At 37.8% G+C, this 19,273-nt stretch overlaps 1 protein-coding gene across 2 annotated transcripts; it reads left to right on the top strand.

The window, feature by feature from the left end:
- On the top strand, positions 1 to 16,903 carry LOC134248566 (nucleosome-remodeling factor subunit BPTF-like). Of its 2 annotated transcripts, none has more exons than XM_062730984.1 (23): positions 1 to 1,080; positions 1,260 to 1,380; positions 1,581 to 1,702; positions 2,217 to 2,422; positions 2,687 to 2,889; positions 2,996 to 3,557; positions 4,840 to 5,040; positions 5,294 to 5,677; positions 5,848 to 5,993; positions 6,250 to 8,149; positions 8,345 to 8,483; positions 9,767 to 10,104; positions 10,208 to 10,417; positions 10,720 to 10,812; positions 10,903 to 10,995; positions 11,104 to 11,910; positions 13,030 to 13,246; positions 13,716 to 13,836; positions 14,925 to 15,184; positions 15,507 to 15,680; positions 15,963 to 16,158; positions 16,322 to 16,406; positions 16,486 to 16,903. In XM_062730984.1, the coding sequence occupies exons 1-23, from the start codon at positions 98 to 100 to the stop codon at positions 16,674 to 16,676; spliced, it is 7,752 nt and encodes a 2,583-aa protein (XP_062586968.1). In that variant the 5' UTR covers positions 1 to 97; the 3' UTR covers positions 16,677 to 16,903. The 2 variants fall into 2 exon arrangements, with proteins under 2 accessions (XP_062586968.1, XP_062586967.1); XM_062730983.1 differs by having other exon boundaries at positions 13,716 to 13,941.
- The last annotated feature ends 2,370 nt before the right edge of the window (positions 16,904 to 19,273 follow it).

The raw sequence follows: 19,273 nt of genomic DNA, 5'->3' as shown, positions 1-19,273 counted from the left end.
TCAAATATGCCATACACCGTGTCCATTCATAACACAGAGATGAAACCAGCATAAGAACTGTTCTTCGGGGTCCTAGAAACATAAGAACTGGATCAAAATGTCGGGTAGAGGTAGGCGAGCAAGGGGCCGGCCTCCAAAAACCCCTTTGTCGACAAACAGAACCAATTTTTTAAGAAAACCGAAAGCCTACCAGGCACGAAGCGATGCATCAAGTGACCCCAATTCTAGATCTAGTACACCAGTCAGCATACCAGGTACCCCAACTAGAGGAAGGGGGAGGTCTAGAGAAGCATCCTATAAAGGGAGAAATTTTATACACAGCTTGTTTGATGAAGATGAGGCCTCCCGCTCCAGCATGGATCCCGAGGAGAGAAGCAGCGATGTCGCGGATGATATTGAGCCGTTAGATGACGATTCTGACAGTGTGTATGATGAGTCTGATTCAGATTACAGTGATGATAGTTACAGTACACAAAGTTCCACAAGCAAAAGGAAATTGTTTTATTTTCGTAGACCGAAAACACCAGAGTTATTAGACGACAAGGATATACCTCAATTAGACTTACCAAGCAGTTCAAATGATTTACTTATACCCTCAGAATATTTAATGATGTGCTTGGGTGTGTACGAAGTCATTCGACATTTCAGAGTTATATTAAGATTATCGCCATTCACTTTTGAAGATTTCTGTGCAGCTCTATATAGTGATGAAGTTTCAACTTTACTTAATGAAACTCATATAACTCTTCTAAAATCTCTTTTACGGGAAGAAGATGGCAATAATACCACTTTTGGACCTACTGATCTGAAAGACAGCATTAATGCATCCTTATATTTTATTGACTCCATGACATGGCCAGAGTTGGTGAGAAGTTATTTAGACAGTGACCGCTTAGTAGAAAACAAAGAAGCACTGGATGTGTTAGAGAAAAGTACTGAATATCCATTTGTTTCATTTCAAGAAAGATTAAAAGTCTTGAAAGTGTTAACAGACTTATTTCTCTCAACAAATAGTGTCAGGGAAGAAATAATGAATGAAGGCAATATTCAGTATGATGATCACTGCAGAGCTTGTCACAAGTAAGCTTAATGTTTGATCAGTATGTTGTGTCACTTTTTATTGTGTACTTTTTTACTAATATATTTGTTATTTGTAATGCTTTATGTACTGATCTCCCCCCCCCCCCCCCCCAATTTCTTACTTTGTGTTAATTCCATCCACATATAGTTATAAATAAAAGCCTCTCTTTTTCACTTAGACTCGGTGACTTGCTGTGTTGCGAGACATGTTCTGCTGTGTATCACCTTGCCTGTGTAGAACCTCCTATGGAAGAAGTGCCAGAGGAAGACTGGGTGTGCACGATCTGTAAGGCACACAAGGTAATGATGTCAAGCTAGGTCACTCACTCCTAGTAAAATATATCATTCATATATTGGAATATTTACACTGTACCAATTTTTTTGTGTGCTACATACTTTTTCTTTAAAGTACTTATGAAATTCTTTACCATTTTATTGAAGAGAGAGAAACATATCCACTGGATTCAATTTAAATAAAAAAAAATAATCTTGTATGACAGGTTAAAGGTGTGACAGATTGTGCGTCAGAGGCAGAAAAAAGTGGGTTACTGTGTAGACAAGAACCAATTGGGTTTGATCGACATCGAAGGAAATACTGGTTCCTCTGCAGGAGAGTGGTGGTGTAAGTTACTTTTTTGGTATTGAGATATATACAGTTCTTCAAAATAAAATGCTGAACCACAAAATGAAATGTAAGAAAAGTTTTTAAAGGCATTTCAAAATGTCAGCATGCATTTTATGAATAGTACAAAATGATTTTTCTGATTTTGTGTAAAAATATTTCAAATTTATGTTAGCTTTTTTTGGTTGATATATTGCAAATCTTTACATGAAAATAATGCACATGTTGACAGTTTTTCTATCCTACATTAAGATGGATTTAAGCTGAGTGTAAATTTTTTGGTCAGCAGAAGTATCTTGTACTAACAAACAAATTCATACATGGTTATATCATTTGGAATAATTCACAAATTTTTAGGAGAAGTTTCATGTCATTTGTTTCTTTGTGGTGTTTGCTGTAGTAAAACATTTTTGCATTGCTTGATTACCTGGTACCCCTTTTTCCTTTACATTTTCACCATCAACAACATTTTGGAAATTTCCCTGCTCACTGTAGGATTTTTGTTTTATTACAGGGAGAGTGAAGATTCTGTGTGGTACTACAGTACGAAGCCTCAGTTTGATGAACTGATGGAAGTACTAGACAAGAACAACTTTGAGAAAGACTTAGTCCTGACTCTGTTAGAGTTCAAAGAGGATATACTCAAACACATGTCTATCACAGAGGAGTTGACTAACAGTCACAAAGGCAATAGGAAATCAGCATTAGAGATCGAAATAGGTTTGTCAAAAGGAAATATCACTGCCAGCTTTTAATTGGAATAAATAAAAAAATGTTTCTAAAGAAGTGAGAAAATCAGCACTAGAGATCGAAATAGGTTTGTCCAAAATAGCACTTCCAGCAATTAATTGGAATAAATAAAAAAAAAAAATCCCTAAAGAGGTTAACTGTAGTCATCAAGAAAAGTTATATTTTTCCTCCTTATATTAAAGATACGTTTGACAGCATTATGGAATTTAAAGATTTAATTAACATCCTATGTAGGTCAGTTGCAGAAGATTCAGACAGAGAGAGCTGCCAGGAAAGCTAAGGAGGAGGAAGAGAGGAAGGCCCGGGAGGAAGAGGAGGCCAGACAGAAGGAACAGGAGAGGATACGGAGGGAGACCATCGACCTAGACGGTCCCGAGATGAACGGGGACATTAACGAAAACTCCAACTCCAGACCAGCCGACGTCAACTCTTCTGTGGTATGTTGTTCTTTATGTATTTTATTTTTAAAAATATTTCTCTCCCATAGTAAATTAGCACAAATTATGCTCCAAACATTTCATGAATAATGACATTTGATATCAGGTTGAAGAAGTAGTGATGTCCGAGGAAACAGAAGTGGTAGCTACCACTAGTGAAATGACTACATCACAAACTATAGTGACTGAGGCAGGGAAGACCGAGGCCCATTTACATCAGCTGGTCGAGACCGTAACCACAACAACAGTCAAAACAGTGGCCAGCACAAAGGTGACAAACTCTGAGGAAGCCATGGAAACGGACTCAGGTGATCAAACAAACCAAACCGATGATGATGTCATCCTGCTTGAAAAAAATGGGCAAGGCCCGAACTCTGACCTTAAGTCCTTTGAGATTAAGAAAGTGGACAAAACTCCTGATGGTGTGAAGTCTACCATTATGAATGTGCAATCTGTGTGTCCGAATGTTAAACCCACTGTTCTGAAGGTGACGGAGGATTCTCAGAAATCCCCGCAGACAAGAACAGTGCTGATTGTAAACCGAGATGGAAATCGGGTGACTCTGGCAGTCAGTAAACAACCTATAACATCCTCCCAGAGCGCAGATGGCATTGACACAGTAGTAACCCAGAATTCCACAGAAAATACAACAGTGGTCTCATCCTCAGGTATGTTTTAACAGGGCTCTCACACCCATTTTTGGTACTGGGGCCGGGGCCATTGAAATTGGGAAAAAAGCGACGTTTTCATAAAAATTGGGAAATTTTAACCAGTCATAATTTAAACTTACATCATTGTCTTGCTCTTAGTAGAAATATTTTTTCTACACTGACAACAGTACTGCAGGGATCAAACTTAACTTTTTGACCACTGCAGTAAATATCAGCAGATTTATTTTTACTATCAAATTGTAATTTTGAACTTTTCCTAGCATTTTTTCTCCTTATAGTGATTCATATTATCTATTAAAAAAATAATAATAATTAACCTCTTGGAAGCATTTAGGCCGTTTTATTACAGATGAAATCTGAACAGATACAGAGTAAATCAGTTGTTTAATTAAAAAAAAATCTTTATAAATTTAAAATTAGATCATTAAATACACTGGGGATATATTTTTTGGAAAATTACATAACTTTTTTCAAGTTGTTTTAGAGAATAAATAATTTAATGGAATATCTAACGTTACATTGTATCTGATTGTATTTACCATAAAGAAAGGAGTGGAAAATTGTAAAAAAAAAAAAACGATCGTTTTTGGAAGTAAATTATAAGACAGGTAGCGCTGCAAAATGGATAAGATTATGGGGATTTATAAACTGTAGGAGCATGGTACCTATTTTTTTTTTATTGTAAGGGAATCTAATGGCAAAATAGTGAATAAAATACCTGTAGGCCTAGTGCTTTTCATTCAGTCTTGGTAATCTGAATTTGTTACAAGATCTTTTATTCTCACAAAAGGTGGCGAACACAGGTCGCTTTTAACTCGCAATTTTTTATTTTAATTCTCATTCAGAGAGTATTTTCCATTAATTTCGAGCCCTGACATCATAGATCTTCACATTCTGTGACATGATTGTTGTGAATGAACAAGTCTTACTTACTTTACTACAGACGACTTTCGTTTTCGTACTAAACTGGTTCCAGCATATAAACAAACTACCAGTTCATAACACGAACGTCTTTCTTAACAGTGTCAAAGATATGCTTTTTTGTTACAGTAATGAATTTGAAGCAATCATAAATTGGGAATTTTTACTCTTAAATTTGGGAAAAAAGGTACCTTTTTCACTGCAATCCCCACTGGCCACAATTATAGAGAATCGAGAGCCCTGGTTTATGTCTGCTTATGATATCCTTTTATGTATATATATCTGCAACTTATGAAATTCTTGTATGTAGTCACTTGCAGTCAAGTTAGATGTTTACTTAACATGTCCTGTTTTACAGATGCCAGAAGGATAGTGACCCGATCCAAAACTGGTTCTCTGACCCCCAAACAGTTCACGGACTCAGTTACTTCAACGACGGCCACGATAAAGAATAGGTCCTCTGACGATGTCCTTGTGATCAACAAGGATGGGGACATTACCCGAGTCACTCGCAGCAAAAGTGCCTTAATGACGCATCAGTCTGTCTACTTCAAATTAGGTACGAAGGTTCATCAAACAAGTACATGCTTTTGTTAAATTTTATCATATTTTTTGCTTTCCTGATAATATACGAAGAGAAATAAATGTATTTACATGTATACCTGTATGATTCAAAATTGTAAAATACAGGGAATAATGATTCAGTAATTCTGATTTTAATAAGTGATTTATTCCTGGTGTTGATTAGGAAGTGATGATTACCTAAGTATGTGAGCTGATAGTGAAATTGATGTGAATGTGATTTTTTTTAGGTATGGAGAACAATTTTAAGACATATCAGAATCAGTACTCCAGTAACACCCTGGCCCTGAACAAGCACCAACATAACGAGGAGCGAGACAAACGGCGCTACCTCTCACACAAGTTCAGTCTCACTCAGCTGAGCGAGTTCAAGTGGAACGGAACATTGGTGGGTAGGAAGAACCTGGTCATTAATACCCTGATGATGACCATTACACAGTTAGAGAACAACATTCCCACGGCCTTCCTGCATCCCCACTGGCCACTACACCGTACAAACTGGAATAATGCTGTCCAGCTGTGTAGATCACCGGCAGACTTTGGCCTCGCTCTCTCTATACTGGAGGCTTGTATGAAACCTGTCCTGTTTAACCCAGTGTGGACAGAAGCTCTAGGTTTGTGTCTAAAGCCACAGATATTTGGTATTTTACATGAACATAAACATTGATTTTAATGCAGTTATGTTGCAGGCACATAAACATGTACAGTACGTGTACATCTGACAGTAATGTAAAAAATGTAGATGTTTATTACTCTTAATACTTATTTACTTTTCTAACAATAGGTCACTCCAAACTGATGAAAATCACCTCCTTAGATAGAGAGGAGATGAAGAAGCGAGAGAAGGAATTGAGGAAGAGGAAAGAGGAGGATGAGGAGAGCCGAGGACCTCTAGTCTGGATCAAGTACACCCTGGGTCTGAAACATCAGGTAAGCCATGGACTTCTGGTCTCTGAAACATCTGGTAAGGAAGTGACATGTTTTTAATACAGTCTTTACAATGTATTAGGGATGAGCAAGTTAGCTTTGTTTTAAAAGTAATTCATTATATCTATCAAGTTTACAGTGTGTTTTGAAACCAGAAGAAAAATCACTTCAAGCATGACCAGTGCAAATGAGAAGGTTAACAGATGTAATGATTACTTTTGGAGCAAGCATTAGTATTTAATTTGTTTATATCTTCTAGGTGTGGAAACAAAGGGGTGAGGAATACAGAGTGACAGGGGGTCAAGGCTGGCTTTGGGTATCTAAAACCAGACAAGGTAACTATGTGCCCCAGGACAGTGTGGGTCTGAGGAATGTGGCTCGCAAGTTACAGGCCCGAAAACGAAAGGCAGAGGAAAAACAGGAGGAAAACCAGGGGGAAAGCAAGGAAGAATCCACAGCAAAGAAAGTGAAAGAAGAGGGTGGACAGGGGACAGACATTAAAGAGGAAGATAAAATGGAAGTCGTGCAGACAGTCAAGGAGGAAAAGTCTGAAGCAGTAGTGAATCCACAGGATGAAAAAATGGAGGTTGAAGAGAAACCTGTAGAAACTGTAAAGGAGGAGAAGGATAGTGGAGAAAGTGGAGTAAAGGAAGATAAGTTGGAAAGTGGAGAAACTCCAGAGATGAAAACGGAGAAAGGCAAGAAAACAGATAACGATCAGGATGTCACCATTGATGTTGAAACTTCAAGTCCAGTAAAGCAAACAAAATCATCATCTGTCACGGAGACAAGTAAAGGTATAAATGACTTTTCTGCCAAAGGTGGTACCAAAGAATCTGGTTTACCACCAAAAGCAGATGTTGATCTCATTAATGTGACAAAAGGCATGAATGAACGAACTTTCTATCCAAAAGTCACCAAACCCTATGCAAAACTAGATTCCTTGTTGGTAAAACGTTTAAAACAAGAGGAAATAGAGATTAAACAGAGACAAGCTTTGCAGCAGCAGATAAACTGGAAATTGAAATCTCAACTTAAAGCAGAGCCAGATCAGCAATCTATAAAAACAGAAACTGTTAAAACGGAGGAAAGTAAGTCATTGATGGAAACAAGTACAACAGAGGAGAGTGAAGACCTTCCCTCCCATACCTGCTATTCTTACCTGTGTAGAAGTGGAGAGGGTTCGTGTTACTCCTGTCTGTGTATGAAGCGTCAGTCTGAGGACGAGGCCATGATGAACTTGACAGGAAACACACAACAGGAGAACGCGTCTGACGCTGAAATGGAGGAGGATGAGGAAGAAGAAGACGTGGACGTAGAGGGGGACGGTAAACCTTCCCCTCAGAAGGTCAAGGAGGAGAAGACAGAGGTCAAACAGGAGGAGGAGAAAATGGACACCACTGAGGCTGATCTCAAGATTGTAAAGACAGAACCGGAGACCAAATCCATTATCCTGAAACCTGTAGGGGGTACACCCAGTACAAGCACTGCAGCAAAAACAACCACAACTAGTGCTGTGGCTCAGATCTTATCTCAGAAGGCTGGACTAAAGGCAAATCAAATAACTCAGGCTCAGCAAGCATTGAGACAGGCTATTGATAAGATGAGTGTCGAGGAACTCCGAAGTAAAATGCCTCCACTCAGAACAACCAAAGAACCTATTAAACTGGTAAAGTTTGCGAAAATGGGTCAAAGGTTACCAGCAAAGAAGAAAGCCACATTACCTTCCTGTCATAAATTTCTGACTCCCAGTGGAAGGAAAACTTTGTTTGCACTGGAAAAACATGAACTGAGGAAAATGTCTCGTAAAGGAGGCAAATGTGAAACAAAGGCTTTTAATTATAACTGTAAAATGAACAATGTGAACTGGATATACCCTTGTCCAAGACCTGTGTTTAAAACTGCTTGGAGATATAGGACTCAGACCAGTAAGTCTTATGGAGCTGTGGGTGTACAGTTGAGGATTTTATGGGCGTGTCTACGCTGGGATGATCTGGCAGTAAAGCCACCAGCTGGGGGCACCAACACAATCTCCACGGAGACAGAAATTACAACCAAGGAACTGCTGAAACGGAGGGATGTCGGTCCTCACAACTTACGTTCAGAGTTTTTGGTCAGAAAAATAGTTGTACCACTTGGTGTACCTACTCAGCCCAAAGGTAAACATTTAACGTATTTTTACATTAACTTCATTAATTTTCCTTTGGAGAAACACATCTTATTAATGCATACATGTGTTTATATATGATCGATGTCAAATCAGTTTCTTTTAACAATCAAGAACAATCTTTCTGTAGCTTGGTTGTGTTATTTGTCAAATTTTTACCTAAACTTCTATTTTATTATAAATTCAGAGAAGTACACACCCCAGAGAAGTGGATTAAGGGAACGTAAGAGGGCAGAATCCCCCAAACAAACAGAGCCAAGTGTCACGGAGCATTGGACACCAGAGGAGGAGCTAGAACTCTGGGAAATTAAACAGTTCGGAGAAAAGTAAGTTCATGATTGTGAAACTCGAAATCTCATTGTAAATTTCTTATTTTCATGCCTGTAATATCAGTATCTAAATTAGCCTAATAGAGAGTTGTTTTAATTTTTTTTTAATTAAGGTCTTCCGTCTTCACAGAAGACCTTATAGTGATTCTATTGTTTCTTCTTATTATTATTATTATTTTTCCGTACACTAAATTTTGTGCACGCGATTTCTCAAAGACTACTGGGTGGATTTTCATGAAATTTAGAGAAATTATGTATTGTTATCTGAAGTTATTTTTTCCGAGAGATTTTTTGAAAATTCTCTTCTGGTGCCAAGTTACGGGACATTTTCTGAATTTAAAATGACATTTTGTCTACGGTTAATCTCAAGAACGGTAGAAGATATCAACATGAAACTTTCAGGGATTATAGATCGTGATATTCACTATCCAGGACGCGACCTTTCGTTCGTCGTCAATACTTCCTGTTGTTTCCAGATGAAAATTTAAAAAGTCGAATTTTCTAACTTTTTTGTTCTTTAATATTTTTCATTTATTTTTGGAATATTAATAGAGACCTTTCCATTGATGCTTACTATATAAGTTGTTTTAGTATTGATTAATCTTCTAGATATTAATATTTGAAAATCTGAAGCGGGCCCAAGATGGCGGCTGTCTCTTACTTTATGGAGGCAGCTGAGCGTTTGATTGAACCATTCTGACATAAAGATACATGAAATGTGAAAAATTACCTGGACTTTCACGTAGTAGTACGTTGCAATTGAGTGTCAATCTTGAAACTTAATTTCTGTTTCACTGCTTTAGTGTAACTGGGCTAGATACGATATGTAATGTGTACAATGTGTTAAATATACTTTCTTAACGTCGAAATAAAATAAAGGCCATAAGAACGTTTTATTTATTTAATTTCATTGAAGCTATCACACCTATTTAATAGATTAGTCCAAAGAAAGGCGCGAATATTTACTCGTGGCGTTTAGCGCGAAATTATGAATAGTGGTCCGCCTTTTATAATTCTTAGACAAATGTACTGTTGCAAAAGTATACAAAAGTATATTTAGAGCAGTGCTCCAAATTATAGCTTAATGGTATGCGCGTTAGGGATAAAGAGAAAAAAAGTGCAGGCGACCTGAGTTCAATCCTCCTTGTGACCAAAATTTTGAATCACATTTTTGCTCGATTTCACGAGGTTTTTTTCCTGAATCGGACGGAAGACCTCTCGTTGCTCGCAACGAGATCGTTTCTAGTTCATTACTATATTTACATGATACTGAATTTCAGATTAGCCAGACAGAGGGCGGCCATTCAGGAGAAGTCCAGTCAGGACACGGTTCAGGTGCAGCAGACGACATCTGTCAACGCTGCCCAGCTAAAGGCTCAGTTAGAGCAGCAACTGAAGCAGCAGAGACTGGCCCTACAGCAGAAGAGGCTGCTGGAGGCCCAGGGAAAGATCGCCCCCGTGTCTACTTCAACCCCCTCAATCATATCAGCCACCCTCAACAGCGCCTCGGGAGGGACGGTCATCAAAACCCTGGGCGGAACTGTCGGAAGTAGTCTCCTGTCCGGGGCCACCAGTATTTTAAAAACAGTACAGCCAAAGACCTTGTCTGCAATAACAGGTAAGTTTTTTTTCTGTACTTACATCTACTTTATTTGAAATAGTTGAAATCTGATTATTAGACTGTGTGAGTTTTCTTTAATTGACAACATACCTTGTTTTAGTGAATCCTTCAGGAGTAGTAACAACCAATGGAGGAACTCCAATAAGGCCTGTAGTCAAGGTTCAGCTCCCCATGAGGACCTCTTTACAGACCTCGTCAGGGGTAACACTGGCCCCCAAACCAGGATCTATAGTAGTTACTACTGCCCAGCCATCAACTCTGACAAGATTGATTGTCCCCATCTCAAAACCACAACTCACTCCCACAAAAGGTAAGGAGGAGGATAAGTGCATAGTGGCATAGTAATCATCTACAGTGGAGCCTCATTTATCCGGACGCTTTGGTTCCCAGTCAATTTGTTCCGGATATGTGAAGCATCCGGATACCTGAATCACCAGTTAAACAAGACAAAATTACATTTACAAATTTCGTTCCGATGAAAAGTCGTCCGGATACTGAAGCATCCGGATATCTGGGGTCCGGATATCTGAAGGTCCACTGTACTTGTAATCACTTTTACATGTATTTTGTCTAAATTATTGATAATATTATATCCTTGTATTTCTGTTGCAGTAAATGTTATAGGAAGTCAGTCATTGCCAACAACTCCAGCTCGAGTCATTGTTCCTTCATCAGTCCAAACACCCCCTTCTGCTGTTCCGAAATGTAAGTTTCTAATTCAATTTTTTATTGCATGAAAGAAAAATACAAAAAAATAGTTTGTTAGTGTACTGTTTTTTCTCAATCTATTTTCAGTACAAATTCGTCCTACCGGTTCTCCAGGAACCCAGAACCTTCAGATAATTCAAGGCCCCTCAGGTCAACTACAAGTCAGAGGGTTAATGCAGGGTAGGTACAGTCTATATATCTGTATTACAACATTTTTCAGTTATTTAAGGTTGATATGAATCTTGCAATGTACAGCTTCTATACATGAACTATGACTTTTATGAACAGGTCAACAGATTATTCGACTCCCTGATGGCAGACTCCAGCTCCTGACCTTGCCTCAGTCTGGCACCACCACACAGGTGGCTACCACAAGTGTTACCTCTTCTCCACAAGCTAGTCTGGCCTCCACGCTTGTCCCGCCCCGGGCACAGCTGGCTATCCGCCCTACCTCATCCGTGTTAGTTAGCACCAGTACAGGGTTATCAGCCTTGACTGGAACCACCCCCACCCGAATCATTGTCCCCTCCCAGGCACTGTCCTCAGGAGGAGCCCTGCAGATCGGCAATTCAACCATCCAGACAAAACAGCTACTAGCTCAGTCTTTGACAAACCTGGGAAATGTCACTTCAGTGGATGGAACAGCCACACTGGTAAGGCCAGCTTCCTCCACAGTGCAGGCAACCACCACAGTGCAGGCAATGGAAACCCCCAAACTGGTGGCTAGTCTGTCCACCCCATCTGCTGCTGTCCCAGGAACTAATGTGGCAGCCACTCTTCTGTCACCCCTTAAACTGGCTTCTGTTACTCGTCCCATTTTGGTATCATCAGTACCTACCCTTCCAAAACAGACAACATCTTCCATCAGTATAGCCCCACCCTCCACTGTATTGTTGCCTGTCAAAGTGTCGACTGCTGTAGGCATGACTACCACTGCACCTCGACTGGTGTCGCCTCCTCAGACGATTCAACAGCAGCTGGTGCTGCAGAAGAGTCCACCCCTGGCTGTTACATCAACCCCACGTACCACAGTGGCTCCCTCTACTCCTACATCCTCCACAAAGTATGCCGTCACTCCACAGGTTGTGCAACAAGGTATATGATCTGAAACATTTTGTTCACTTCTTTAGGATGTTTAAACACCCAATTTTATGTTAACGCCCCCAAAATCTACCTGATTCAAGATCAATAATTTACCGCCTGTCAGTCATTAAAAAAAACAATAGCTTCTGATTTGATTGACAGATCAGCTACCTGTGCTACCTGATAATCTGAGTTTGCATGTTTTGAAGACAATTGCCTTGTCGCATGCCAAACTCTTTAATGTATCCGCCTTGTAAACATGCGGGTTAGAAAACTCCATATGTTTGAATTTTATTTCCAAAAAATTATTGAAAATATGTATATTATCAAAACATTGACATCATAAAATATTTCTTTTCTATCTTCACTGCTCTTTGTTACTTTGTACAGAAATTTTATGTCAGAATTAATGCTCGAATTTCCTCTATCGCCTGTCTATATTCGTAATGAAAAGGTGAAGATAATAGTGATTGATTCTGAGAAATCTTTCTATCGATAAAATTTTGTTAACACACGAACAATCGAAAATATTTAATATTTTGGAAATTGTTGGCCAGAAAATTAAAAATAAATAAATAAATAAAGTCCGATTGTGGTAAATGTTCACAAGCACGACGGATAAATGGATTAATTTTTTTTTTTCATTTCAATGTTCAGACTTTTTTTTATTATGGTGATTTCGTTTCTTGAAGATTAAAAAGAATAAATGTTATTTCTTTGTAGTTTTTACTGGTGATTTTTTCTTTAATTTAATGAAAACATTTTATAAAACGATGCATCTTTATATTTTTTTCCTTGAAAACATTACGATGAATGCTGTTAGTTTAAAAATAAAATTCAAATTAAAATAATTATTTTGCGTAGTTTCACTTAAAACTAGACACAAAACACGTAATGTTGATCCTGATTACCAAACACAGACTTCCTGTGTACTGCTACGTTTATATAAATTTTTGACACCTTAGGTATTGGGGGTCTCCAGGTAAATAACATCACTGGTACTTCGACCACTCCCCCTCCTCAATGTAACCGTACGGTAAAAAAATTGGGTCTTTAAAATAGGTTTTTCTGGAATGATAAAGAGATTTAAAATTGGCATTATAAAATATTTCTAAATTTTGTTATTTGAAGTTGTTCGCCAAGCACTGATGCAGAATCAGACCCCAGAAATTCAAGCCAAGTTGCTAGCAATGCAGCGTATGATGCAGAACCCCTCAGCGAGCCCCGTCCCCCCTCCCCAGCCAGTGGTGGAGAAGCCCCCACCAGTGGTGACCACGGCGGCACCTGTACAGCAGCTGGACCCAGCTACCAAACAGATGACACAGGAACAAAGGGAAGACAGAATGAGGTAATTTGATCATTGAAGATGCATAGTTGTACATTTTGTATTAAATCCATAAAAAGTAACGACACATAATTCTGTGAAATCATTATTTTTTGTCTAACTTTTTTTGGGGGGGGGGGGGGGGTATGGAGAGATCCACAAATTCCTGTCCTCTAGAAAATGAAAAATTTCATTGACAGCATACTAGTATTTCTTGTTCAAACTTGTAATCAAATCCTGTCACTTTCCTGTTCAATGAACCTTAGGCCAGAAAAAAATTGTGTATGTAGAGTAATCTTGAAAAAAAAATAAAAGAGAGCATTATGCATAAAATGCATCATACAGAATGCATTTGGTGTAGAGTGACTAATATTGTTCAAGTTTTGGTGTTAAGAATGATTTCATGGTATGAAAAAAAGTGACTCAGGTAAGGTTTTGTGGCTTATCAATCTCTTGTTAGAATCTGTAACAAAGTTATGCTTGTTTTCTACAGGAGAGCAGTGTGTGGTGCTGTGCTGAAGTCTATTGTGGAGAAGATTGAAAAGAAAGAGAAGGAAGAAGTCCGCAAAGTGAAAAAGCAGGAGCTGGAAGAGGAGAAGCAGAAGCGATTAATGGTAGCCAAACTTCACGGCACTTTGTACAAACACAAGGAGGCTCTCAAGAGGGAAATTCTTAAGAAACGTTCATTAATGGAGAAAAATCTGCAGCAAGAAATCCAGGTGCTAACTCTACTGGATATCAGGCTCCTCATTAGAGCATGTTTATAATTTTGGGTTTCAAGTTTTTGGTTGAGACGCTGTAGCCTCCATTGTTCTTGTGATGTCCTCATGTGTTTTATTTCATTTCAATTTTGCATGTACATTTTCAAAGCTGCATGTCTGGCAAACCTTGATTGACCTTCATAGGTTGAATTATATTGACCTCCCTCTGTTTGGCATAACAATAGAACTTTATCAGTCATACATATAAGTAATTTAAGCTTTTAAAAAATCATTACAAATCCTTGGAAATCGTAGGATTTAAGTATGCAAAGTTTGTCACACATGCAGTACATTTTTCCATTTATACATACATTGAATATGCTTAAAAAAGTCATAATGATGCACTCAAAATTTTATATAAAACAAGGGTAGATTCCAGAGTCAATTTTTTTTTTTAATGTTTGCTTTCATTCAGTGTTGTAAGAATTATATTGCAGTCTTCCATGAAATCTTTTTTAGACACTAGCCAAAAGGGCTTTTGGAGTTGAGATATCAATATAGGTTTTTGAAAAAAAAATACCTGATCTTTTAAAAAGCATTCATATTTCTTCTAAGTTTCTAAGAAAAGTTCACTAGTTCAAACACAAATGAATTAGACATAGTCAGAAAAAAGAAAAGTCTATTTGATCAGAGTTTATTAGATTATGATTTACTGAGTATCCAAATGATTCTCATCTTTCTATTTTTTTTACTTGAACTTCAGGCTCTTGCTACCCCCAGTAAAGCATATTTTTATTAGTCCATGCCATACTTCTGTACCTTTGAGCATTGAGCTAATAAGTTTTCAAGAAGACTGCTTTTGACTTTGGAAAACTACTCTTTTATTTCTTTGCATATAAAAAAAAAAGTAAATCATTATCATGGAGAATTTGGTCATTTTCTTTAAATCAAAGAGGTTAAAAGTACTCCAGCTGTCTATAAAGTCTGATGTCTTATTTCAGTTTGAGGTCGCTGAACAGTTGAAGAAGCGTCAGGGACAGTCTCAAAAGAGGGTAGATTCTGGCTCCCGTCAAACAAACCAGGCAGTCCTGACTGTTCAGCAGCATATCGCTAGTGGCAACAAGAAAGCCGTCATTCCAGCTGAGCAGATTGTCAAATCGAAACGCAAGAAACAGAAGATCATTTCTACAGGTTCCAACAAATCTCTCAACCCCAAATCAAGACTGTACTGTGTGTGCAAACAGCCATACGATGACACCAAGTAAGCTTTGCTCTCTCACATTTTAAAAAACGCTGCTTTATGTCATATTGCTTAAATTTAGATGTGGATAAACTTCATGAATAGAAGAGACTTTGTCAATCTAATTAGATGGCTTTGTTGTCACCCGCTTCCCTGAGGGAGAGGAGACATAAGATTTCATACCCCTGTCAATATATCTTGGTCTGCCCAAAATTACCTTGGTCTTAACTTTTGAATATGAGAAGATAGGTCTTTCATGCATCGCAACAACTAAGACTCGGCAAGTTATGGACCACAGTTCTTTGAAGTTTCTTGTTTAAACATAATTTGTTTTGTGTTGCAGGTTTTACATTGGATGTGATTTATGTTCCAATTGGTTCCATGGCAGCTGTGTAAATATATCAGAAGATATGGCAAAGAGAATAGACACTTACGTGTGCGACGAGTGTAAGAAACAGCGAGATACGGCTACCGAGGAGCTGTACTGTCTGTGTCGGACGCCTTATGATGATACTCAGTAAGTCATCAAAGCTCAGAGCTGTCAACATCATAAAATGGAAAATTATTAGGAGGGATTCAAGGGCCCACTTGGAGATTTTTTTTTTTGAGTATGGATTGTAACCTGCCTCAAGCTTGATTATACCATTCATTGGATAGCTATTAGATCCATTCCTTAAATAAGACAAGGTTGATTCTGATTGTTGGTAGATTCAGTTTGGTAAATGTTTTCTCTATGATGTTAGGTTTTACATTGGCTGTGACCAGTTCAGTTTGGTAACTATTTGCTTTATGATGACAGGTTTTACATTGGATGTGACCGCTGTCAGGACTGGTTCCACGGTCGGTGTGTGGGCGTGTCCCAGGTGGAGGCTAACCACATGGACATCTACATCTGTCCTAACTGTGAGAAGAAGGAGGAGGCCGATCCAATCAGCCAGAAAATTCTGCAGGAAAAGGACTATGAAAATGTCCGCAGGCTCGTGAAATCCATGCAGGTTTGTTAATTATTACAACATCTACAAAGTTTATAGAATGACAAAGCTGTGAATATTTTCACTCCTCTTCTTGTTTTTTTTATGTCTTTTCCCAACTGTTAGAGTTATACTTGTTCAATTTATTTTGTTATTTAATAATCATAATTCATGGATTACATTGCAGTCGCACAAAATGGCCTGGCCGTTTTTAGAGCCAGTTGACCGTCTTGAAGTTCCAGACTATTATGCAGTAATTAAAGATCCTATGGGTAAGTATGAACTATTTGATTCTACTTTACTTATTTGATGTAGAAGTTTGTGACTGACCTGAGTTATCTTTCTTTACAGATCTACAGACTCTGGAGAGGAATGTCATGGAGAGGAAATATCTCCGCTTGTGTGACTTTGTAAAGGATGTGACAAAAGTGTTTGACAATTGTCGGCTGTATAATCCTGCTGATACTCCATTTTATCAGTGTGCCGAAGTTCTGGAAACATTCTTTGTCCAGAGACTAAAATCTCTTAAAGAGAGAATATAAAACCATTTCAATCATGCAATCCATTTTGTTAGCATTCTTCATGTTCTCTGTGTACATAAGCACTTTGGGGTACTGTACTCTCTCTCTCAGAAGCAGCATGTTGATTAATTTATTGTCATAATGTTAAAATCTTCAAAATATAGTTTTACGATTACTGAGTAGAACAAATAATTTTTTATGTGTATCATTCTATACATTTTCTCTAGAATAAATTATAGTACACTTGGTTTGCAGATTTTTTTTATAGTCATGCTTTTTAATTCAGTTGACATATACATACAGTCAAGTATAAGCATACACTCAAGATTAAGACAATAAATTTGTTCTCTCTGCATAACACATGTGTAACTAGTGATATGAATATTTCATTGTGTCAATAATTTATATAGAACCATTCTCCCCATGCCTTTCCACTTGTAGGCAAACGTGGAACCATAATAGGGAAACCCACAGTACGTTTTTACACAGAATTAATGATATTGAGGTAATGTTTTGAAATTTCTAAATTGAACAAAGCCAAAAAAGGGTAGAGTAGACATGAAACTGAAAAAGTGAAGAAAAAAAATTGCAGACAGGACAGGAATTGAACCTAGGTCCCCTCATATCTTGAGTCACCAGCAAGAAATCAAACCTAGATCCCCCTTATCATTAGTCCAGTGCTCTAGCCACCCAGATGGATACCCTGGTTCAAACAATCCAATCAAGTCCTAGGTACAGGGCACCAACATAACAGAAAATGGACAAATTTATGACAACCTGAAATTAACCTGGGATCTCTGTAATACCAGTCAGATGCTCTAACCTCTAAAGTAGGTCCAACCTTGGTCTATATACTCCAAACCATTACATTCATCCCTCTTTATATTACATGTATTACCACTCTTAGAAATACTTGTTCTTTTGCTCCTATTAGGACTTTCATCTGCAAGTCAGGGATGGTCAAGGGATGTATCACTAAAGAAGAAAATTTATGGGAACAGGAAATCTAACCTGGGACCCCTGCATTACTAGAAAGGTGCTTTTACCACTGAGCTATCCAGGCTTATTTTAGTCCATTACAAGTGTGTAAGCTTTTCTGTTCAACTTGAAATCCAGTTTGTTTCAATTTTGAATTTTTGGAAGGCCCCTCCCCTAACTGAAAATGTTTGATCATTCCCTAAAATTAAATTGTTTCCTGCAGGTCTGGACTACTCTCAAATCTAGGGTAGAACTTGGAGATCAAGTTAAAGGGAGACTATTCTCAAGATAAGTTCACATCAAAGGGAGACTACTCTAAAACAAAGCTAAAACTGTTCACATCAAAGGGAGATTACTCAAAAATAAAGATAAACTCTGTTCACATTAAAGGGAGACTACTCTCAAACAAAGATAAAACTCTGTTCACATTAAAGGGAGACTACTCTAAAATAAAGATAAAACTCTGTTCACATTAAAGGGAGACTACTCTCAAACAAAGATAAAACTCTGTTCACATTAAAGGGAGACTACTCTCAAACAAAGATAAAACTTCCCATTAAAGGGAGACTACTCTCAAATAAATATAAAACTCTGTTCACATTAAAGGGAGACTACTCTCAAATAAATGTAAAACTCTGTTCACATTAAAGGGAGACTAGTCTCAAACAAAGATAAAACTTCACATTAAAGGGAGACTACTCTAAATCAAAGATAAAACTCTGTTCACATTAAAGGGAGACTACTCTCAAATAAATGTAAAACTCTGTGCACATTAAAGGGAGACTACTCTCAAACAAAGATAAAACTCTGTTCACATTAAAGGGAGACTACTCTCAAATAAAGATAAAACTTCACATTCAAGGGAGACTACTCTAAATCAAAGATAAAACTCTGTTCACATTGAAGGGAGACTAGTCTCAAACAAAGATAAAACTCTGTTCACATTAAAGGGAGACTTCTCTCAAACAAAGATAAAACTTCACATTAAAGGGAGACTACTCTAAATCAAAGATAAAACTCTGTTCACATTAAAGGGAGACTACTCTCAAATAAATGTAAAACTCTGTGCACATTAAAGGGAGACTACTCTCAAACAAAGATAAAACTCTGTTCACATTAAAGGGAGACTACTCTCAAACAAAGATAAAACTTCACATTCAAGGGAGACTACTCTAAATCAAAGATGAAAGTCTGTTCACATTGAAGGGAGACTAGTCTCAAACAAAGATAAAACTCTGTTCACATTAAAGGGAGACTTCTCTCAAACAAAGATAAAACTTCACATTAAAGGGAGACTACTCTAAATCAAAGATAAAACTCTGTTCACATTAAAGGGAGACTACTCTCAAACAAAGATAAAACTTCACATTCAAGGGAGACTACTCTCAAACAAAGATAAAACTCTGTTCACATTAAAGGGAGACTACTCTAAAATAAAGATAAAACTCTGTTCACATTAAAGGGAGACTACTCTCAAACAAAGATAAAACTCTGTTCACATTAAAGGGAGACTACTCTCAAACAAAGATAAAACTTCCCATTAAAGGGAGACTACTCTCAAATAAATATAAAAGAACGAGTCTAAAGGCAGCTCCCTGCACACCATGTGACCGTAATTATGACGTCACGTCACACTCAAA

The sequence above is a fragment of the Saccostrea cucullata genome, unplaced genomic scaffold, assembly GCF_032062105.1.
Source record: "Saccostrea cucullata isolate Sc308-1 unplaced genomic scaffold, CSIRO_AGI_Scuc_v1 ctg55, whole genome shotgun sequence".
Lineage (NCBI taxonomy): Eukaryota > Metazoa > Mollusca > Bivalvia > Ostreida > Ostreidae > Saccostrea > Saccostrea cuccullata.
This window is presented reverse-complemented; position numbering and strand designations above follow the sequence as displayed.

Excerpts from the sequence above, each read along its gene's own strand:
- LOC134248566 (XM_062730983.1), top strand. The coding sequence starts at position 98 with ATGTCGGGTAGAGGTAGGCGAGCAAGGGGCCGGCCTCCAAAAACCCCT. Across the intron at positions 2,890-2,995 it reads CCGACGTCAACTCTTCTGTG|GTTGAAGAAGTAGTGATGTC; the intron begins GTATGTTGTTCT and ends ATTTGATATCAG. Across the intron at positions 13,247-13,715 it reads CAAAGGGAAGACAGAATGAG|GAGAGCAGTGTGTGGTGCTG; the intron begins GTAATTTGATCA and ends TGTTTTCTACAG.